This window comes from Aspergillus sydowii, assembly GCF_001890705.1.
Source record: "Aspergillus sydowii CBS 593.65 unplaced genomic scaffold ASPSYscaffold_16, whole genome shotgun sequence".
NCBI classification, from domain to species: Eukaryota; Fungi; Ascomycota; class Eurotiomycetes; order Eurotiales; family Aspergillaceae; genus Aspergillus; species Aspergillus sydowii.
In genome coordinates this window covers 366873-387624 of record NW_024467874.1, presented here as the reverse complement: position 1 = coordinate 387624, position 20752 = coordinate 366873, and the positions used below count along the sequence as shown (strand labels likewise).

At 51.8% G+C, this 20752-nt stretch overlaps 12 protein-coding genes and 1 non-coding gene across 13 annotated transcripts; 7 read left to right on the top strand and 6 right to left on the bottom strand.

Moving 5' to 3' along the window:
- Nucleotides 1-594: 594 nt before the first annotated feature.
- ASPSYDRAFT_530476 (uncharacterized protein) lies at nucleotides 595-1778 on the top strand. Its single transcript, XM_040848607.1, has 2 exons — nucleotides 595-700; nucleotides 749-1778. Exon 2 carries the CDS (start codon nucleotides 760-762, stop codon nucleotides 1666-1668), a length of 909 nt encoding a protein of 302 aa, XP_040697253.1. The 5' UTR covers nucleotides 595-700; nucleotides 749-759; the 3' UTR covers nucleotides 1669-1778.
- Nucleotides 1779-1887: 109 nt separating this feature from the next.
- On the top strand, nucleotides 1888-3262 carry ASPSYDRAFT_1164006 (Gfo/Idh/MocA family protein; the record flags this gene model as incomplete). Its single annotated transcript, XM_040840139.1, has 6 exons — nucleotides 1888-1918; nucleotides 1966-1991; nucleotides 2039-2214; nucleotides 2270-2547; nucleotides 2595-3049; nucleotides 3113-3262. The coding sequence occupies 6 exons, from the start codon at nucleotides 1888-1890 to the stop codon at nucleotides 3185-3187; spliced, it is 1041 nt and encodes a 346-aa protein (XP_040697252.1). The 3' UTR covers nucleotides 3188-3262.
- Nucleotides 3263-3401: 139 nt separating this feature from the next.
- On the top strand, nucleotides 3402-4955 carry ASPSYDRAFT_62066 (uncharacterized protein; the record flags this gene model as incomplete). The annotated part of the gene is made up of 2 exons (XM_040850072.1): nucleotides 3402-3515; nucleotides 3675-4955. 2 exons carry the CDS (start codon nucleotides 3402-3404, stop codon nucleotides 4953-4955), a joined length of 1395 nt encoding a protein of 464 aa, XP_040697251.1.
- Nucleotides 4956-5414: 459 nt separating this feature from the next.
- ASPSYDRAFT_1163996 (uncharacterized protein) lies at nucleotides 5415-6756 on the bottom strand (the record flags this gene model as incomplete). The annotated part of the gene is made up of 5 exons (XM_040840138.1): nucleotides 5415-5781; nucleotides 5837-5935; nucleotides 5983-6103; nucleotides 6154-6538; nucleotides 6589-6756. The coding sequence occupies 5 exons, from the start codon at nucleotides 6754-6756 to the stop codon at nucleotides 5415-5417; spliced, it is 1140 nt and encodes a 379-aa protein (XP_040697250.1).
- A 1426-nt stretch (nucleotides 6757-8182) lies between these two features.
- Nucleotides 8183-9774, top strand: ASPSYDRAFT_36381 (uncharacterized protein; the record flags this gene model as incomplete). Its single annotated transcript, XM_040845421.1, has 5 exons — nucleotides 8183-8515; nucleotides 8574-8700; nucleotides 8745-8868; nucleotides 8900-9399; nucleotides 9461-9774. The coding sequence occupies 5 exons, from the start codon at nucleotides 8183-8185 to the stop codon at nucleotides 9772-9774; spliced, it is 1398 nt and encodes a 465-aa protein (XP_040697249.1).
- A 223-nt stretch (nucleotides 9775-9997) lies between these two features.
- Nucleotides 9998-11534, bottom strand: ASPSYDRAFT_94647 (uncharacterized protein; the record flags this gene model as incomplete). Its single annotated transcript, XM_040853002.1, has 2 exons — nucleotides 9998-11382; nucleotides 11435-11534. The coding sequence occupies 2 exons, from the start codon at nucleotides 11532-11534 to the stop codon at nucleotides 9998-10000; spliced, it is 1485 nt and encodes a 494-aa protein (XP_040697248.1).
- A 610-nt stretch (nucleotides 11535-12144) lies between these two features.
- On the bottom strand, nucleotides 12145-12752 carry ASPSYDRAFT_162623 (TspO/MBR family protein; the record flags this gene model as incomplete). The annotated part of the gene is made up of 2 exons (XM_040843093.1): nucleotides 12145-12584; nucleotides 12650-12752. 2 exons carry the CDS (start codon nucleotides 12750-12752, stop codon nucleotides 12145-12147), a joined length of 543 nt encoding a protein of 180 aa, XP_040697247.1.
- A 676-nt stretch (nucleotides 12753-13428) lies between these two features.
- ASPSYDRAFT_162362 (uncharacterized protein) lies at nucleotides 13429-14370 on the top strand (the record flags this gene model as incomplete). The annotated part of the gene is made up of 3 exons (XM_040843081.1): nucleotides 13429-13516; nucleotides 13565-13675; nucleotides 13724-14370. The coding sequence occupies 3 exons, from the start codon at nucleotides 13429-13431 to the stop codon at nucleotides 14368-14370; spliced, it is 846 nt and encodes a 281-aa protein (XP_040697246.1).
- Nucleotides 14371-14457: 87 nt separating this feature from the next.
- ASPSYDRAFT_530276 (uncharacterized protein) lies at nucleotides 14458-15529 on the bottom strand. The gene is made up of 2 exons (XM_040848602.1): nucleotides 15386-15529; nucleotides 14458-15334 (listed from the first exon to the last, which is right to left on the bottom strand). Exon 2 carries the CDS (start codon nucleotides 15197-15199, stop codon nucleotides 14591-14593), a length of 609 nt encoding a protein of 202 aa, XP_040697245.1. The 5' UTR covers nucleotides 15200-15334; nucleotides 15386-15529; the 3' UTR covers nucleotides 14458-14590.
- Nucleotides 15308-15881, bottom strand: ASPSYDRAFT_94643 (uncharacterized protein; the record flags this gene model as incomplete). Its single annotated transcript, XM_040853001.1, has 3 exons — nucleotides 15308-15334; nucleotides 15386-15600; nucleotides 15659-15881. 3 exons carry the CDS (start codon nucleotides 15879-15881, stop codon nucleotides 15308-15310), a joined length of 465 nt encoding a protein of 154 aa, XP_040697244.1.
- A 1179-nt stretch (nucleotides 15882-17060) lies between these two features.
- Nucleotides 17061-18698, top strand: ASPSYDRAFT_62058 (uncharacterized protein; the record flags this gene model as incomplete). The annotated part of the gene is made up of 3 exons (XM_040850071.1): nucleotides 17061-17208; nucleotides 17254-17622; nucleotides 17671-18698. The coding sequence occupies 3 exons, from the start codon at nucleotides 17061-17063 to the stop codon at nucleotides 18696-18698; spliced, it is 1545 nt and encodes a 514-aa protein (XP_040697243.1).
- On the top strand, nucleotides 18698-18768 carry ASPSYDRAFT_t129. Its single transcript has one exon. It is a non-coding gene; the product is annotated as a tRNA-Gly (tRNA).
- A 263-nt stretch (nucleotides 18769-19031) lies between these two features.
- On the bottom strand, nucleotides 19032-19885 carry ASPSYDRAFT_162798 (pectate lyase; the record flags this gene model as incomplete). The annotated part of the gene is made up of 3 exons (XM_040843108.1): nucleotides 19032-19097; nucleotides 19167-19507; nucleotides 19603-19885. 3 exons carry the CDS (start codon nucleotides 19883-19885, stop codon nucleotides 19032-19034), a joined length of 690 nt encoding a protein of 229 aa, XP_040697242.1.
- Nucleotides 19886-20752: the final 867 nt, after the last annotated feature.

Genomic DNA, 20752 nt, shown 5'->3' with positions numbered 1-20752 from the left:
CGATCAAAATGTACTCAGACAGAATGACCGATCTGCTCTTAACACTGTTGATGTATCAATGTGCTAACAAACGTGACTATACCGAGTCCAAAGTTGACGATGAAATATCAAGCCAGACGGCTACGACTGCAAAAGCCCCGTCAGCACGGAGAAATGGAAGAGGATACATCTGACACTGCAGATTAATCATGGCGTATAAGCTAAATGGAGACAGTTGCCAAATGCAGGCTCATGGTGTCTTAAGTGGCCGAACCTTATCCCCCACGGGGCAAGGGAAGCCTGAAACCGTTGGGAAATGAGTACGGATGACTGGGTACCTAGTACTGGCCCAAACTCTCGCCAGAAGGAGAACTAATACCCTGCCAACGAGACGCTGGGGATTCAAAATAAACGCGGGCGAACCGTGGATTCTGCTGGATTTTGGTTTGCTGCGCGACCCCCGCTCTCCTTCGCATTTGCCACATAACGAGAGATAATTCTGTATTCGCGCGCAGGCTTATCTTGGGATTTTCTACTTCAATTTTATTTATGCATTCTCGAACTGACGCTATTCTGTACGCTGAGAATGAGATGTTTTTGCAGTAATCAATCCCTAAGGCAGGCGACGATAAAAACCATTACCAGGGAGCACATCGATTCCATGAGGCAACCATGCCACACAAATACACACACAGATTGCCAATGTGATTTCAACGAGCTGGTAAGTTGACAGAGACCAAATAGTCAAGAACTAAGCTGAGTCGACCAGTCCTTTGTCTGATGACAGACTCCCTTGGCGAGTCCCCGAAGGGGCTTATAGGAGGATATCAGGGAGACAGCACTGCTGTAAAGGCGATTATGGGCGCCCTGATTGGAATATCACTCTACAATGCGGTTGAACTCACTACCCTCATATTTACGACTTTCCACTGGTACCGCGGGCTCTACTTTTGGGCCCTCACACTCTCGACAACACTCGGTCTCATTCCCAGCGGGATTGCAAATACACTGCACTATTTCAACACCGGCCCGCTATGGCTCGCACTGACTCTATCGAACATCGGTTTCTATTTTCTGGTGCCTATGCAATCGGTGGTTCTCTACTCCCGACTCCATCTCGTTCTATACAACCAGCGGATTCTTCGACTTGCGCTGTATATATTGACCGTCTCCGCCGTTGTCTTTTCCGTTTCAATAACGGTTGTATGCTACGGATCCGCATTCGTGCGCACACCCAGTTGGAACGCGAGTTACAAGATCCTGGAGCGGCTCCAGGTAACCTGGTTCTGTGTGCAGGAATTCGTCCTCGCCCTTCTATATATCCGCGAGACCATCAAACTGCTGCACCTCAACCCGGCACACAGCCGACGACGCAGGAAGATAATGTATGAGCTGCTGGCTATTAATATCAGCATCATCCTCATGGATGTTGCGGTTGTAGTCATCGAGTTCCTGGGGCTGTACTACCTCCAGGTCCTGGTGAAGTGCGCCATCTACAGCGCGAAGCTAAAACTGGAGTTTGCGGTGCTGGGGAAACTTACAGCTATTGTGGAATCGCCCCATCACGACCTGGGCGACAGTGCTGATACCAATGAGCTGTCTGATCGACGGCGGCCTGCGTCTGATCCGATCGGATATGCACGAGACCGGGTCTCCCTAACTGCAAATCATGTATCGAAAGAATATTAGATTATCGCTTAAATACAAACACATTGCAGACGATTTAGAAAGCCACATTAAGTTCTTGTAGTGCTTGCAGTAGTTCTGTTATGGCGCAGGCGGGGTTCCCAATTGGGCAGTCGGGGGTGGTCCGACCACGACGTCAACTGTGCGGAGATACGAGCTGCCCCTCTTCTCCTTCACCAACATCAGTTACTCCCAATATCCTCCCTGTACCCGACTTTAAATATGCCAGTCAACGTCGCGCTCGTCGGTGGAGGTGAGACTCACTCCGGCCGGTCGCATAAAAGCTGACTGAATATCAAGGGATCTGGGCACGCGAGGAGCACCTCGTACGTCTCCACATGTCGGATCTCATTTTCGCAGCTGACATCAATAGCCCGCTATTGAAGCAGCAGAGGACATAGAGCTCACGGCCGTCTACTCCCGCTCTATCGCATCCGCTCAGTCGATCGTGGATATCGCTGCGCGACCTCTCGAGCTGTACTCGGACGACTCGGAGCGCGGCTATAAGGATCTCCTCGCCAGATCCGATATTCAGGGCGTTGTCATCTCGTAACTCTCCTTTCTTGTGGACTTATCCGTCTTGTAAACGTATCTAACTGGAAAGGTTACCGATCGCAAACCAAGCACGATACATCAAAAAAGCCCTCCTGGCCGGGAAACATGTCCTGTCGGAGAAGCCTGTCGCGGAGAATGTTCAAGAAGCTGAAGAGCTGATTCTATGGTATCGCTCTGAGATCGAGAATGCGACTTGGGCTGTCGCAGAGAATTTCCGTTTCTTGAAGAGCTACGACTTTGCCGCCGAGCAGATCAAGTCTCTCGGTAGGATCGTGGGATTCCAGGGTCGCCAACAGGGATTTATTGAGAAGGACTGGAAATTCAACCGTAAATAACGATCCCCTTCATTAATTTCGAAGATGCTAACTGGTCAGTCACCGAGTGGAGGCGGAACCCTTCCCACCAGGGTGGCTACATTCTTGATGGCGGCGTTCACTACATAGCCTCCCTTCGAACGCTTCTCGCTGCGCAGCCCGGGAATGAGATCTCTCGTGTCTCGGCTTTTACGCATCTCATCAAACCATATCTCCCGCCAGTCGACACTGCGGATGCAATTCTGCGCACGAAATCGGGGGTTACAGGGACCTTCCAGATTTCGCGGGGAACAAGTATCAAGGCTGATGAATGGACTGTTGCTTGCGAGAATGGCTCAGTGACTGTCCTGTTTGACAAGGTCATTGTAAATCGCAATGGCCACGAAGCTGTTGAAACTGTTCCGAATGAAAGGAGCGGTGTTCCCCCAGTAGTTCGGGCCTGGGGCAAGAGTCTTGTTAGTGGCAAGTTGAGCTGGGAGCAGGAACCCGAGGCTGCCCTTGGGGATCTCGAGCTGGTGAGTCATTCTGAGTCTCGAGGTAACACGAGGTCGCCCTTCTAGTTCTAACCAATATTCCAGATCGAGCTCATTCTGCGGAGTGGAGAGCAGGAAGGGGCACCATTGGACTGCAAGTACCAGGCGGCACACAGTTAGGCAAAGATGGACAGAGACAATGAAACAGCTGGAGGAATGACGTACTGCCACAGACTGTATAACCTATAGAACGATCTTTCACATCTCCACAGAGCTTGGCCCTCGATCCCTTTTGCGGGGAAGTTGGAGGCCGGTCACTTTCCGGTCTATAAATCTCGTAGACTCGGCCACTTTTCCGAGCATACATTTGACGAGTAGTCTGTTCGACATTGCAATGTTTGACTCTTTGAAGCTGGACTGGCGAAGCCATGGCTGGGCCATCTTCTACTGCGGGGTATCAGCCATTGGCGCCCTCTGCTATGGCTACGACAATACGTACTACAACGGTGTCCTGGCCATGCAGCAGTTCAAGAACGACTACGGCACACATCGTGATGCAGACGGAAACCTTGCCCTGCCTTCCTCGTTCCAGTCGCTCACGGCATCAGCAATCTATATTGGAGACCTGCTGGGCGCCCTTATCGCCGCACCCATCAACGACCGCTAGGGCCGCAAGTCCACCTTCTGGTTCGCATCATTTTGTATTCTCGTCGGTGGAATCTGTCAAGTGGCCGATACCATCCACCACCAGGCCATCATCGTCGTCGGTCGCATCCTCATCGGCCTCGGGGTTGGCCAATTCACCGTGACGTCCCTGCTATACATTGGCGAAGTCGCACCCTCCAGCATCCGCGGCCCAGCCCTAATGATGTTCCAATTCCTGCAATCCTGCTCGCAGCTCGTTGCATCAGCCTTGAACCAGGGCACCGAAACAATCAACAGCTCCCTGTCCTACGGCCTCCCCATGGGCGGCCTCGTCATCCTCCCCCTAATCATGTTCGCCTTCCTCCCCTTCATCCCCGAAACACCAAAGTGGTACATCTCGCAAAACAGACCCGCAGACGCAGAAGACAGCCTCCGCCGCATAAACCGCAGCCAGCCAGATTACAACCCAACCCCGGAGCTAACCACCATCCAAAGAACACACCAAATCGAGTCCGAGCAGACCAAATCCTCCTCCTGGACATCCCTGCTAACCGACCCCATCGAGCGGCGAAAACTCGTCTTCTCCGCCGGCGCCATGTTCTCCCAGCAGATCTGCGGCATCCTCTTCTTCTACGTCTACGGCGTCGTCTTCATCCAGGAAATCGGCGTCGCGGACCCCTTCCTCATGCAGCTCGCCATCAACATCGTCCAGATCTTCGCCGTCGGCGCATCGGTTATCACGGGGAATAAGGTCTCGAGACGGTCCAACCTCCTCGTTACGAATACCATGATGCTAGCTGCGTTTATAGTGATCGGCGCAATCGGGACACGAGGAGACCTTACCTCCGACTCTCAGATTGTCATCGTGGTATTCAGCTTCATTGTCGTTGTCGGGTTCAATTTCGGTCTGGGACCGCTGGCGTATACAATCGCGCGCGAGATGGCGGTCGGCGTGAACCAGAATAAAATCATGAGCAGTTCCATTGTAGTCTTCTATTTCACGACGTGGTTGGTTTCCTTTACGGCGCCTTACTTGTACTATGATGCTGGGTTAGGTCCGATGCTGGGGTTTATTTACGCGGGGACGACTTGTCTGGCGCTTGCTTGGACTTGGTATTGTGTTGGGGAGACGGCGGGGAGGACCGGGTTGGAGATTTCGTTGTTTTTTAGAGCGGAAGTTCCTGTTAGAGCGTGGAGAGGTTATGTTTTTGACAGTAACCAGGGGGTTGAAGGCATTGAGGGTGGGAGGGAGAAGGCGTCGTTGGAGGAGAGAGAGGTTGAGCATGTTGAGCGGCCTGCTTGAACTTGTTGATATTGATGTGTTGGAGAGATATATACTGCGAGTGAACGGCCTAGTATAGATTCTATAGATTTTCTTTATCAATTATTGTCTTTGCTTGAATATTTCTCTTTCTATTTACTCCGTTGTATCTTCCTCATCTGCTGGCAGCAGCCGGACTCGTGGTCGGACTATTTCCCTGTGGGATATGGAATAGTTATTCAGATCCAGGCTGCAAAAACATTTAGTACACGAGCCCACAAGAATTGAAAAAAAAAAAAAAAATGGAAGAATGTAGTATGTCGTAGCCTGAACAAGAGCATCAGCCAGCAGAGCAGGGAAACACGAATTAAAGACTTATTGGCGGTGTCAGCTTGATTTGCATCCATTATTTACAGAAACATAGGAATACCCGAACGAGAGGCGAGATTATATATAGAGCGCAATATACAATGACAAAAGAAAGAGAAAGATAGTTTTTAATCACCAAGACCCTCGATCCTCCCTCCGCATATCCACCTGGTCATTTCCACTCATCCTCCTCTCATACTCAACCGTCACATTATCTGTCCTGCGAATGGCGCCCAGTGGATGCCCCTGGTTCCCATTCGCATCGTCCCTCAGGATACTCTCCTCGCTGCCGACACCGGTGATTGTCATATCCATCTTCCCTTGCTTCTTGGACGGCTTGCTGCCCCGTCCGTACTCGGAGTCATGGAGTTGCTGGCTTCCTTTATATTTATTCTTGGACCCGCTGTAGGACGAGAGCTTGCGTTTCCCGAGGATTAGTTCTAGGACTGGTTGGAGGGTTGGGATGCACGAGGCGATGATGACGACGTCGGATTCGACACTAGTATTATAGTTAGTTATTTTTGCAATTGTTCAGTTGACTGGTTGGAGTTTACTTGGTCCAAAGAACGAGATCGGCCGTTCCGTATGTGTAGTCCGATTTATCGGTGAGTCCTTTGAGCTGGGTGCATTTGACGACGGCCATTGCAGAGGCACTTTCTCGTTAGCTTTTGAGCAAATAAGTATTGCAGTGAGGACGTACATAGCTCCGAGCCCTAGAGCCGCGCACAGAGCAAGTCGCTTCCGCAGCGACATGTGCAGCTTCATGAGTACGGTCGTCGGATAGATTGCGAGGTACAGGTCGATGAAGGCAGAGTACGCTGCTCAGTTAGAACTAATGTCGAGTCATAAATCCAGGGTACAGGGTACATACCCCCCGTGAACATGGCATAGTTGACCAGAATCCACACATCCCTACAGGTCGCCTTGCCCGCCATGACAAGGGATGTCTTCCAGAGCGCCTCGGGTGGATCACACATGGTGAATAGGATAACGATGCAGATTCCCGAGATAACCGCACCCAGGCCAGTCAACCCCCATATGATCGTCTTGTGCATGGTGTTCGGGTTGAGAATCCGAATCAACATGGCCCCGACGGCAAGTTTCGGCACCGAGAAGGAGATGATGCCGAAGAGAAAACTGAGTGAATTGAGGAAACTGGCTTGCTCTACTGTCGCCTGGTCGAGGACGTAGGCGTGTTTACCGTATCCGATTGCGATGTTGGCTGTTGTGATGGCACAGTAGACAATGCCCATGACCTGGTCCGTCAGTACGTCCTCACAGTCAAAGAGTTCGCAGGCATAGGTACCATTGAGAAGGCAATCAGCCAGTCGTCAAGGCCGAAATTGCGAAGCATCTTCGCTCGGATGGTCAGACGAGCCGACACAACAATCAATGTGAAGCCAGTCAGCCCCCATAGTACAGCCAGGATCTTGGGACCCTTATCGTCAGTAGGACTGCCTTTGTGAGCCTCCATCTTGCAGAATCAAGGTCATACAGGGTTAATATCCGGGGGATTCTGCAGAAAGAAATGCTAAGATGCGGAATCCACCGCAATATACGAACAGATCCTCAGGGCAGAAACGAACTCCCCCTTGAACAACGGGCTGCTTCACCCTTCCATGCTCACAGGTCACAATCCTCAGCGGCCTGGCAGAGAAAATGATAGATTAACCGCCACAGACATCTACAGGACCCAGACTGACCGATCAGCACAGGCGAGCGCCTGATCCCGCGCGCTGGGGGTGGGCCCATTGCCCTTTCTGGCCGTGACAGCCCGGTGGAAGCCCCCCAGTGGGTCGAAGCAATAACGGTCGACTCCAGCAGCCAAAGCAAGAGGGCCAGGACGACCGGGGTGCGCGCGGCTAGTGGGGCCGTCTAATTAGCTGCTGGTGAAGCTGCTTCGAGGTGTCTTCGTGATTGGCAGCCGTGGCCCGTGCCCGTGCGCTCCGGCCTGTCAGTGGTGCTTGTCCGTGCCTCTCTCTGCCTTGGTTCATGTGTGGCTTTTGCGGGTTCTCGCTCTTCTATGGTTGCATCGCTGTTCCTCGGCACAGTTGGGAGCTCCGACTGCTTGGACGACACCTGCAGCTAAACTTGGAAGCACCCACCGACGACACCGTACGTTTGTCTGCCACTGGACTCCTCGGCTGTCTTCAATGACCTATCGCCAAGTCCGCTAAAGAGAGTTCGGCCAGACGGTCTCTCAGAGGCATGGGCCATGGTTGCAGGGGCAGACTCACACGGTCCACCCAGTCTGCCGGCACATTAAGGACTTGGCCAATCCTTCAGGAAACAAGTTCCAGTCTGCCTCTCCGCGCGAGTTCTTTGTTCCTGCCGTTTTACGCTAATTCCTTTGCTGATCTTGTACAAGCCTGAACTCAATTCGACGGGAATAGTCCGTATGCCCTGTACTTTGGAGCTCCTCTCTGCTCCCTTTCTTGGTGCCTGCAACTTCGACTGATATAACAGCCAATCTCGGACCAAGTAGGGCTCCATCTCGCCATCCCAAGACCGCCCCTTTTGGCCTCCTGCTTGATGATCCCTGCACAACGGCTGCGGTACACTGCTTTAGCGTTCTTCGCTCGCCGCCACCAGGCCCGGAAACTTGTTCGACCCTTCTAGACATGGGTGTGAAACGGCGAAGCCAGTGTGGCTTACTCCTCTATCCACCCCTTGTTCATGCAGTGTTGTCCCGGTGGGAAGGTGACTAGATGAGGTCTACCTGCCGACCTGGACTATCTCTCCATATTCGAACTCTTTGCTCCTTTTGGAACTAATCCAGGGGCCCAAGAGACGATTGTTATATCAAGTCTGCCGGAGTCGACCGGGGGGTCTTGTACTTTCCTCAACTCCTCATCCTACCCCAGAATCCCCTATCTGTTGAGCAACACCCATCCCTCACAATGACGCAAGCAACTCAGAGTACCCATGGCGAAGATGTCACCGTCACTATCAAGACGGAGACGACCGTTCAGACAGACGAACTCACCACGGGGAGCAGCTCCCCCGTTGAGAACGGTGCGGAGACTCCAAACGATTTCGACAACGCGGTTGCCATCCGACCCAATGCTGCAGAAGACGTTCCAGACCTCCTCAAGAAGGTCAGCTCACTCGGTGCGGACTACGCTTCAAACACTGATGAGGACCTCCGCGCCGAGTACCTCGATGCGGCGCGACATCTCGTCTATGCGCTTGAGACTCCCCGAGAGGCCATGATCAGATACTGCTGGTCCCAGGTACTTCATCCCTTCTCCTTAGGGGTCTTTCACGTCGTTACTGGACTAACAAATGCAGAGCACACTCTACGCTGCGATCGAAACATGTGTCGACCTCGGCGTGTTTCCCATTCTGTCCAAGGACGACACCCCCAAGACGGCGGATGAGCTCGCAAAAGCTACCAATGCTGAACCTCTCGTCCTTTGTATGTCTAATCGCCCAATTCGCTTTCTCTGCTAATGAAGATAGCTCGACTTCTCAAACACCTCGCTACCATGGGCGTAATCGCCGAAGCCGGCGAGGACACCTACCGCCGCAACGGCTTCTCTACCTCTCTTGCTATGAAGCGGTACAGCGATGCCTATCCATGCATGTATGTGGTTCCTCGCCCAGACCAAGCCCAGGTTATCAGACCAAGCCCAGGCTAACACACCCAGGACTGGCTGCATCACAAACGGCGTTCTCGCCCTCCCCGCCCACCTCAAGAAAACCAACTACGTTAACCCCAGCAACGGCGTCAAGTCCGCCTTCCAAGACGGATTCCGCACCTCCTCCCACTTCTTCGAATACCTCAAGGAAAACCCCAGCCACGCGGAACAGTTCAATAACCACATGACCGCGTACCACCAGGGACGTCCCAGCTGGATGGACGAAGGATTCTTCCCCGTCCAGTCTTTGACGGAGGGATTGAACGTCAGCGCAGAAGACGTCCTCCTCGTCGACGTCGGCGGTGGCGTCGGACATGACCTCACTGAGTTCCGTCGCAAGTGGCCCAATATCCCTGGCCGGTTGGTTCTCCAGGATCTGCCGGAGGTGATTGACCAGGCGAAGGCGCAGAACCAGGCTACAGCATCCTTTATTGAGCCGGTTGCGCATGACTTCTTCAGCGAGCAGCCTGTTAAAGGTACCTACCTACCTTCTTTCATCTTTTCTTATGTTTTGTGCAATAAGCTGACGAGTTTTAGGCTCCCGAGCATACTACATGCACTCCGTCCTCCACGACTGGGCCGACGCCGACTGCCGACGCATCCTGTCAAACCTCGCGCAGGCCATGAAGCCCGGGTACAGCAAGATCCTGATCAACGAGAACGTGATCCCGAGCACGAACGCTTACTGGGAGACGACGAGTCTGGACATCATCATGATGGCGGACTTTGCATCGCAGGAGCGTACGGAGAAGCAGTGGCGCGAGCTTACTGCGTCTGTGGGTTTGAAGATTGTTAAGATTTGGACGAGACGGCGGGGAGTGGAGAGCTTGATCGAGTGTGAGCTTGCTTAATCTTTTTATCGTATTTATAGGGATTGGGTATGTACCAAATGTATTGATATGGTTATCGCAAACAATCAATGTCTTAGATGGATCACTGTGTAGATATACCGGTATATTACCAGAACCTCGGGAGATAGGTACATTAAACATGAAAGTTCCAATCATATTAAGCATGCCAGGGATATCAGCCGTACAGTCATCAAATAATAAATCACCCCCAACGCCACTGAACTCAAACCCTCACCCTCTCATTCCCAATACTCAAGGTTAAACTCCTAATACTCCCCTTCCTCGGCACCCCAGTACCCAGCAGACTCCCCACAGGCCCAGTCCTCTCCCACCGTCTCCTCAAAAATAGGAACGCACTTCCCGCAGCAGCAGTTAGAATACCCAGCATGACCACCGCCCCAATAACGCCAGAGGCTGCATTGGAGATCCCCTTGTGTCCATGGCCATGATCATACAAATCGGAGCTTGTGTAGTATGAAATTCGAAATGAGGAACAGAACGGTTTCTGTTTCTGGCTGGGATTGCATATCTCGCACCACTCGTCTGCTGTATCGATTGAGAGCTGGGACATTTGATGTAGGAATTCGGTCCAGGGGAGCGATATTTCCTTTTTACCGAAGAGCGGGAAGGCCGTGAGATTTCTATCCGGATTCGAGCCGTTACGAAATAAGAAGCGGATTCTCAGATCTTCATCAGCATCTGGGAATGTTGTGACATTCTCCTCTGTAAACAGCTCAAAGGTCAACGTAGATGCATACTCCGGCAACCCGTAAAAATCGGGCGATGGAGTGGTGAGGTCGTGTAGCCTGAAAAAGGCCAGCATTGGTTCGTACCCACCGGACAAGAGGGAGAATTTATTCGTCCCATTTGAGGTGATTGTCTGGTTAAGACGGGAGATTATAGCAGCTGAGAGGGTACGTGCACTGATGGCGTCGATGCGTCCGTTTGGGTGTGCGTTGAAGTTGGAAGCTTTATCGAATTCATGAGTATCTGCCAGCGTGCGCAGTTGCAATAAATCGGCCCCGGTAACAGCATGGCGCATAGAGTCGTTATGGATGAGTCCGACGTTGATGAGGTCGAAGATATCGTAGGCATTCTCATACGAGAGGTTGGATTTATGCTCGTAGTCCGAGACATTCCTGAGCAAAGGCCAGAACTGCTCGTAGAAGGACCGCGTGGAGTCTACCTTGTGGGTGTATGTTGAGTTATGGGATAGTTGCTGCTGGGATCTTGTTATGCCAGGACACTGCTTTGCGCCGCTTATCCAGATTGAACTGGGGCTGTTGTCCTCTGCGCGGATTATGGGAATTTTGCTTCCGTCTAGCGGTGCAGGGATCGTGGAGCCATTATTTATGGTTTCTGACGCTGTCTTTTCATCGAGTGGTGGGTATAAGCCCTGGAGGAATGCAGTTGCGGCATTGAGATGGACATGTTCGGCAGGCGCAGAGGCGTAGATCTGTGAAGAAAGGTATTTGTCTTTTGAGATTCCGAGTATCTGCTTGGGCGAGCTGGGGTCGATATAGAGGTTGCGGTAGTCAGAGCCGACTTGCTGGTTCTGCTGGAAGCCCAGGTTTGTCAATGCAGGATCGGGATAGTGCCTTGAGGTTCCTGAAGGTATTATAATTAGCACCTCAATGTATACAAGATCATGATAGCTTACTATCGCCATTCCGAGTGAAGACTGTAACTCCAAGGATGGTCTCTGCTGATGCCGAGGATATCAGCCCTACTAGGAGGGGAATAACGAGGGTCAATGGCATCGTGAGCCTGTGTCTAGCCTTGAAAAGGTCAGCAAGCAAGGAATGTGCTTTAATAAACAGCATGGCGCCCTGGAATCGGCACTAGGGTCTATTCCCTGTCATCTTCAGACTCAAACATGAATCATTGACAGCCCGGCTGTTAGTGCCCGATCGAGTATCAGGATTCTTCATCGCCTGGGTATCCAGGGGACCCGACCAGGTTTACTAAAACAACTCGCACTCCATCAATAATTGTTTCTACTAAACAGGTAATTATTCATATACTATTCTCTCATTACAGTTACTATGTACCACTCTCGCTGTATACACCGTTCACATTTCGCCACCAATTGTACGCCGATCTCTTAGGCATCACCATTTCAGGGTCTAAGAATAGGTTTCTGCACTGTATCAAAAGCTTGCGAGCGTGGCTTGATCCTTAATGGTTTCAGAAACGAAGCTCTCCCCTGTTCTCAGCCTCGCCAGCCAATTATGCACCCGATACTGAGAGAAAGATATCAGACACGGACCAATGCCAAAGCTCATTCTATAAATGGAATCCCCCGCACTTGACAAAATAATCGATACTGGCACTGACTGGTTCTTCAACAAGGCGCTGTAGTATAATCTCTCACTCCTCCCTCTCCTTCCCCTTGCCCTCCACCTCAGGAACACTCCATCCATTCAACATCCCAACCCCGAAATTCAAATACGTCGCATAGCCCAACCAGCCCGCATACGGTACAAACAGCCAGAACGCGACACGGTCACTCTCCCACCAATTCCGCATCAGTGCAGCCACACTCCCGCCCAGGAGCAGGATATCGGCCGCCGCGAGCGCGGGTTTCCGTAGACCGAAGAATAGCGGCATCCATAGGTGATTGAGAGCTAATTGCACCGTGTATAGAGTCTGGCCCGTTGATCTTGCGGGATCTAGTGTGGTTTGTGTGGCGTGGTGCGCGGCGTACCCTGTGATTCCGTACAGCAGGGTCCAGACGGGCGGGAAGAGCCAGGCTGGGGGTGCGAATGGGGGTTGTTCCAGGGAGGCGTATTTGGGCTTTGTTCCGTGGCCTGTTCGTTGTTACCTGTTAGTATAGAACTCTGCTCTTGCTTTGCAGATGTTGAAGAGTGCGTACGGTTCACCAGATAGCCCACCGCGGACCCAGTCGCGACCGGGGTTAGAGTTGAGAGAAGGGGCGATTGGAAGATCGCCTGTGGGAGGGCGATGGACCACGGCATTTTGGCTGTTACTTGCAAGGAATACTGCGGAAGTTGAGGAAGAAAAGTGGACGAAGCTGAGATCGATCGATCGAAATGAGGAGAAGTCAGTGACGTCATGCTGCAAGGAGTCTCGACAACAAAGTGCTAAATATACAACATTTAATACGAGTATGATTATGCCCAGATGTCATACTTCCATATAGAATGGAGAAGCTATATACTGAATGTTTGGGTTATCGAGTTGCTAGGTTGTCTGAGGCTACAGTATAGATGCCACTCTACCCTATTTAATAGCAGCTTTGCACTATCAGTTCCTAGAATGCGCCAACCTCGGATTTCATCCTATTCACACTGGCAGGATCAATATCAATATTACGGAGTTCAGAGTGTTTGCCATGGTCGTGAGAGGCGCAGGTGATAATGGCGATCTACCTGGAGGCGGTTAACACGTTAGTTGACCTCGCATGGGATAGACCGGTATGAGGCTATGAAAATGATGCCTCTTTATCTTCAAGCTGAGAGACTCACGACAACGGATGAAGCTATTCCACAGCCTGCAGCAGTGTTGATCGGGGTTACCCCGATTCCCCGCAGTCTCCAGTCTCAAGTCTCCAACACGACATCATACCTCCTGCACTTACAACACCCTCACCAAGCACTACACCAGCTATCTTCTACCACCACGCTCGATAACATGCAGGCCCGCGAGACCAAGCCTTCTCAAGGCAACCCGGCAGCGCCCAGCGCCAGCCTCTTCCGACTCGATGGTCGCAGCATCATCAGTACGTCTCGCTGTCAGCATTCTAACAGCACCAACTAATCCAGACCAGTAACCGGAGGCATCGGCTTCCTAGGCCTGACAGTCGCCGAATCCGTCCTTGAAAATGGCGGCGACGTATACTGCCTGGACTACCTAGAGCGCCCGCGACCAGAGACATGGGGTAAGCACCGTCCTCCCAGACGTGAATAGAGCTAACAATCTAATACAGAACCCCTCGAAGCAACCGCAAAGAAGTATTCCGGTGTGGTAAAATACCACAAATGCGACGTCACGGACGCCGACAGCGTCACACAGACTATATCCGCCATAGCCTCAACCGCCCGACATCCCATCCGCGGCCTGGTCGCCTGCGCCGGCGTCTCAGACAAAGACCCCGCGACCGAATTCTCCGTCGACCGATTCCGACGCCTCATGGACATCAACGTCACAGGGACATTCCTATCCGCGCAGGCTGTCGCGCGCGAGATGCGCAAGGCCAACGTCAGCGGGAGCATGGTTCTCGTAGCCAGTATGAGCGGGACGAACGTGAACAAGGGAGTTGATACAGCTGCGTATAACACGTCCAAGTCTGGGGTTCTGCAGCTGGCACGGTCTCTTGCTTCTGAGTGGGGGTCGCGTGCTGGCATGCCGCTTATCAGGGTGAATACGTTGTCTCCTGGGTATATTCGCACGGCGGCGACGGAGGATACGTTGAAGATTCCGGGGATTGAGGAGTTGTGGAGTGGGGATAATATGCTGAATCGGTTGAGTACGGTCGATGAGTTTAGGGCCCCTGTGTTGTTTTTGCTGGGGGATGGGAGTAGTTTCATGACGGCGTCGGATTTGCGTGTTGATGGGGGTCATTGTGCTTGGTGATGTCAATCGATTAGACATTTATCTGATATTCTTGCTTGGAGGACATAGTTTTCGGGAACGAGAGGATTAAATATAGGCCAAGTAGTTGGCTTTGGGCTGGGGCCTTTTATTTATACACTAGACGTTATAAACACCATATTCCGTGACCATCACGCATCCGGAACTAATCCTCCTCAGGGGACATTCGGGTCGCGATTCTGCAAGTCCAGAGGATGATTGCTCAAGGACGTATCCTGCTGTCGCTTCCCTTGCCAATAAATCCACGGGCAGTTTGAACGCCCCAGCCGTTCTCCATTGGCCCCTTCTCCTCTTCTTCGCTCCCTTCTTCGTCATCTTCCTCTTCTTCCGTCTCCTCCGACAGATCAGCTTCATTATCCGGGTCGAGCTCCTCGTCGGCGACGTCCACCGCACCCGCAAGAGCCACCAGTCTGTTTAGCACCCACTGCATATACAATAGGTGAACGGACGGGAGCGGCCACTTTTCCGGATCCTCGGTCGTAAATGTCAAGATGTCACCAGAGCAGATGCAGCGCTTGGCGCCGCAGTTTAAGAGTCGCGTTTGGCGCGTAGTTCCGTCAAGTTTGGCCGGATTGGCAGGCGGGATCCGGAGATCTCTGGGCTCGTATACCGAGTCCTGTAACCAGTGGAACTCCACAGTGAGTTTGGTCTGGTCAGCGGACAACTCGCGGGGCTTTAATGCAAATTTCGCCTTCCTCCAAAGGCCGTGCACAGTAGGCGCGAGGCATATGAGATTAGGGAGGATCTCCGTGCGCTCCATGTCCAGGACCGCGTCTTCCCAGTCTTGGATCTTTTCTGGTAACCAAAACATGGATAGACGGTCCCAAAACTCTTCATAGCCCGCACTACCAACCTTTGTCCCCAGGGAGAAGGGGAATATGTGCGCAGTCCCAATACAGTCACCCCCGCAAGTAACAAGTTAGGAGTGTTTGTCCCTCCTTTTACACTGTCTTTATTAGTAATGTACCAGGGACTGCATATGCGGCTTGCAACTCACATCATCCGAGGCTATGAGCGTGGAAGGCTTTCTTGACTTTAATGACGGACTTCTGCCTCTAGGAGGCAAAGCTACTGAAGATGCAATATCTTTAACCGCTCGCCCGGCGCTTTCGGCACCGCGTGATATTTTCGAAGGAGTCGGCGGGTTCAGGATAGCAGCCGTGGACTTGCGCTTCTTATCATTCTCGTCCTTGATGCCTTCGCGGGTGGTCCCTGGCAAAACGATATCTGTTAGATTAACTGCTTTCCAATGGGGGTTTTATGAACTCACAAATCTTCAGGGCCCTCGTCCAACTTTTGTTTGTGCAAATGTCGTACCTGGTAGATTTCGGCCCTGCGATGAGCCATTTTGTGTAGGCCTCGAGTTTGTCCACGTCTGCCAGCCAGACGAAGGCCCAAAAGCCCGGGTCTACCGGCTTGCCGCCTAGGCAATCGGCGATCTGTTCAATCAGTTGGACACGCAAAGGGTCGTCGACTTCATCATAGGCACCCATCGAACACGAGGAAAAGACGGCGAAGGCAGAGTTGGCCTGCTAAATCAAGTCTTACGTCGGCAAAGGGACGGTAATTCGCTAGAAGGTCGGAGATCCAACGATGAAGGCTTGGTAGGATGGTGGAGTGAAGGAGAAGATTGTGGAGTGGTTTTAAACACTTTTGTAGCCTTGGTGTTGGAAGGGGCAGGAGAGTGCAGGTCATGTGTTACTATCCTGTTCACGTCCTTCTACCGTAGCTAGCTTTTCCATCTTTTACAGTGGCATGATACAAGTTTATATTACCCTACTCTTTATACGCCAATAGAATGTTTTATAAGTTTAATCACTAAACTTTATACCGTACACAGTTGGCAATGCAAACTTTTGTCAGATTGTATGGCTTCACCTGGTCAATAAATACATGTCCAAGGTTCTTTACGCCGTTTCAGTATATAATTATAACCATGGAGGACTTTTACCGCCGCCGTCCCAAAGCTTTGTCTCTGGAGTCGGGGGCTTCGGAAATTACCTGCAGGAGGTGTTAAAATAAAGATCATTGAAGTCGTTTTTTGAATGCTGACGATCGGAAGTTAAAGCCAATAGCTACAGTCTTTGAAACGGTGCAGTTCGTCCATTAATAAAACTGTTAGGTTGGGTCTGGCTGCCTAAACAAGACATCCTTAGTATATACTAACTTTTTCAACCGTCTCCCCATTCCAACGCCTTGCCCGAAAAAATCTCAGCCAACTCAGAGCCTAGCATGTAGGTTGCTTGTTATATAACTGAGTTAGTATGGTTCAGTTCTATACAGGTCCCATATTCTAGCTATCAATCCATTGCAATCGGCGCTAATGCAAGACTATCGTACCATCACAAAGTTAGATTGTTTGTGGCTAGAGAGCACGTCTCGTCGACCCCTGTTGCAGGCGACTTTGCCAGGCTCCAATGAGCCAATGACCTGTTAACAGCGGGAGTCAGGTAATTGGGATCTGGGTCATTTTGTGACACAGAGTTACGAGGGACACCCTTGCGTCAGGCAAGGATGAACCAGGCAAGGATGAACCATGAACGTGTGTTCGAGAACAAAGAAATCCGGATTCCCCCACTTCCACTCGACCGCCTGTTTCTCGCCAGCTGTATCATATCTTCACTTTCGGTCTCCAGAAACTCTCAGTCCCACCGAAACAAAGCTCCAGATTCATGGCACGTTCAAGGCAGATCGCGGGGGCCGCCCTTGCAGAGGCCCTCCCAGTCACCAGAAAGCATTGGTTTCAGCAGCCTCATTTGCTAAAGCTGAATCTCATCCTTCTGATTCCGATGCTATCATCGACCGTAGTGGGATACTATGGTGAGTTTTTATTTCATCGCCAGGCCCTAACTAACAACGAACAAGGCACACTCATGAGCAGCCTCCAAAGCTTCCCCCAATGGCAAGACTACTTCAGTAATCCAACTTCCACTCTTCTTGGAACGATCATTGCCGCGCAGCCAATAGGAGGCCTAATCGCTCTCCCTTTTACAAGCGACCTCTGTGATCGCCTCGGGCGCAAGCGAGTCCTGCTTTGTGGAATCATCATCACCTGCAGCGGGGCTACTATCCAGGGTGCATCTGTCAATGTAGGCATGTTCATCTTCGCACGCATCATCATTGGCTTCGGCGGAATGTTTGGCTCCCAGCCTAGTCCTATGCTTATTGCCGAGCTGGCATATCCGACTCACAGAGGGAAATACACTTCTGCTTACTGGACGTTCTTCTACCTGGGTAAGTGCACTAACATGAATACAAGGCGCTTGTTCTGATAGCGAGCAGGCTCAATCCTCGCCTCATGGTTTACGTTCGGGTCCCAGAACATCGCCAGCAGCTGGTCCTGGCGCATCCCCTCTATCCTACAAGCCGCGTGTCCAGTCATCCAGCTCTTATTCCTCTGGTGGGTGCCCGAATCTCCTCGATGGCTGATCGCACAAGACCGCATCTCCGAGGCTTCAGCCACTCTAAAGAAATATCACGACGGTCAAGTCGACCCAAATATACCAGCATCAGAGCTAGTAACTCTCGAACTCACCGAGATAACCAACGCCATCAAGCTCGAAAAGGACGCCCAACACACCGGCTGGACGGCTCTCCTAGCAACACCAGGGAACCGCAAACGCACCATGGTCACAATCTGCACCGGCACCTTTTCCATCTGGGACGGCATCACCGTGGTCACATTCTATATCCCCTTAGTCCTCACTTCCGTCGGGGTTACATCCGCATACTGGCAGACACTCATCAACGGTCTACTACAGGTCTTCAACTTCTTCGCGGCACTGCTAGGCGCCTTTCTCGTTGACCGAGTCGGACGACGCCCGCTATTCCTCTGGAGCACTACAGGGATGCTAATATCCTACATCATCTGGACCGCCTGCGCAGCGGTGAACAGCGAAACAGGGTCCCAACCGGCCGGGATCGTGGTGATAGTGTGCGTGTTCGTCATGTTGTTCCATCATGACATCGCCTGGTCACCGCTAGTCCTGGGATATCCGACGGAGATATTCCCGTACTCGCTCCGCTCGAAGGGGCTGACGGTTGATATGGTTGCTATGTATGGGTCGTTGGTGATCACGGCGTACTGTCACCCGATTGGGCTGGAGGATCTGGGGTGGCGGTATTACATTGTGTTCTGTGTGTTTCTGGTATGTATCCTGGGGACGGTTTATTTCTATTTCCCCGAGACGAGGGGGTTTACTTTGGAGGAGATTAGGGTTATTTTTGATGGTGGTGATGAAGAGGGAGAGAGAGCATCCAGAACTGCAGGGACAACTCGCCAGATAGAGACAGCTTTTACACGTGACTAGCATCATTGGTCTAGTGGTAGAATTCATCGTTGCCATCGATGAGGCCCGTGTTCGATTCACGGATGATGCATTTCTTTTTAATAGATACAGTATCTGCTGGAAGTATTACGGCAAGACATTTTTTTTTTTTTTTGGTTTGTCCGCCTGGTGAGGGGATAATTTTCAGGATGTGAATTTGTGCCTTTTTTTTGCCTAGCTAATCATCCTGCTCCATAATTATACAATGTACTTGTCCCGCACAGTCACTATATACTTGTCAAAAGCTAATACAACAAGACTACCATAGCTCATTCCTTGGCTATATGGGTGTAGTCATAGGGTAGACTGAACCGCCTAACACTCAGGAAGAGGGTCGGTGTAGATACAGTAGTCGCTGGGTCCATCGCTGATCTCCTCGGGCTGCAATATATTCATTAGCTTCCACTCTAGAAGGACAGGAAAAGCCTGGCTAGGCAAAGGGTGACTTACCTCCTCATCGTTGTTGTCGGTACCCTCGTACTCAGCGCAGATGGTCTTCACATCGGTAGCGCAAGACTCGCTGTCAATGGTGGCGGTGTCGCCGTAGTTGCTGTTGATGCCGACAAGGTACTTGCCGTCGGTGGCAGTGATGCCCTCGAGGACAATGTGGCGCTCGTACATGGAATCGCAGTTTCCGCAGGAGCGGTACAGCTTGCCAAAGTCGGAGACAGTGAAGTCAGATACAGTCACGGTGCCACCGCCGTTGTGCTGGATGACCTTGTCCTCAGCGCCTGTGGCTCCACCGCCGACGACGTTGAAGGGGCCATCGCCGGTCTTGAGGGAGAGGGCGTCTATTATTCAGTTAATACAATACTACATCATGTCGTGGCCCGGTATTCGGGGATTGTGTTGAAGTATAAGATAGAAGCAGATGAACATAGCATACCCTCACAAACAGCCTCCCACCAAACGTTCTCAATGGTGCAAGAGCCCTGGCAGTGGACACCCTCAGTCTGGTCAGCACCGATAATCGCGTTCTTGAGGGTACCGCCATCCTTGACGATAAAGACAGCGTCTGAGTCGCCGCCTTCAGACTGGCCGCCGCACTCGACACCACGGCCGAAGGTCTTCATGCCACCGTCGTAGGTCTCGCCGGATATCTCATAGGGCTCGTCGAAGGTCTCGCTTCCCTGGGACTCGGGGATGGGGAAGTCGGCGCGCTTCACCATCTTGCTGGCGCCGGGGTGGGAGCGGGCACCATGCGCGGCCAGCGCGCTGGTTGCCAGGGAGAGAAGCAGACCGTTTTTGACGAACATATTGAATTGAAGGCTGAGGAGGATACTGAAAGAATCAGAAGAGGTAATGATGCGCTGGTGAGAGAATGTTGACAACGGGAGTTAGAAGGCCTCTTTATATATGCTTTTTTGTCCACTATATAAAAAAAGATCTGTTGGGACTCACCTTGACTTTGCATATTGCTTCACTGCGGAAATAATTTGAAACCGTTGACGACGATCAGCAAGAACAGTCTCGTCTGATTCGTGGCCTGCAGAAAGAACCGTCAAACTGACACAGGGGCCCCTGCTCTGGGTCCTTGGCCAGAGAGCTTGAGAGCACTGCACACATTCGCTGAAAAGACACCGATAGGTGCGTTTGCGAGCTCCGAGTCATGATCGAAAGGCCCAGCTTGCTTGGCAGTCTCACGATGCCCATTTCCCCACACCGTTCACAATGTCTGGTGTTTCTGTTGCCGGTTGAGGGAAAAGGCCGACGGCAGATTCAACGGCAACATCGCAGCGACCAAATTGATTTTAATCTGACTCGTAAACCGAGCCCTCATATTCAGGTGAGCAGTACCTATCTGTCTTGGCTGCCAAAGCTTCGGCGGCAGTTGTCGCGGAGTCAATCCAGGAACAGCGATCTACAGCCTCATTTCTACACTGGACACGGCGCGGTCTCAGAATGACCCAAACCTTCGCAGTTTATCCGTCCACAGGGCCCTTCATCATTTCAGACAACCGAAAAGGTAACTGATACGAAACACTCCCCATACCCTGATAATGGACGGATCGGATCTAGTGGGCCCAGCTCGGAAT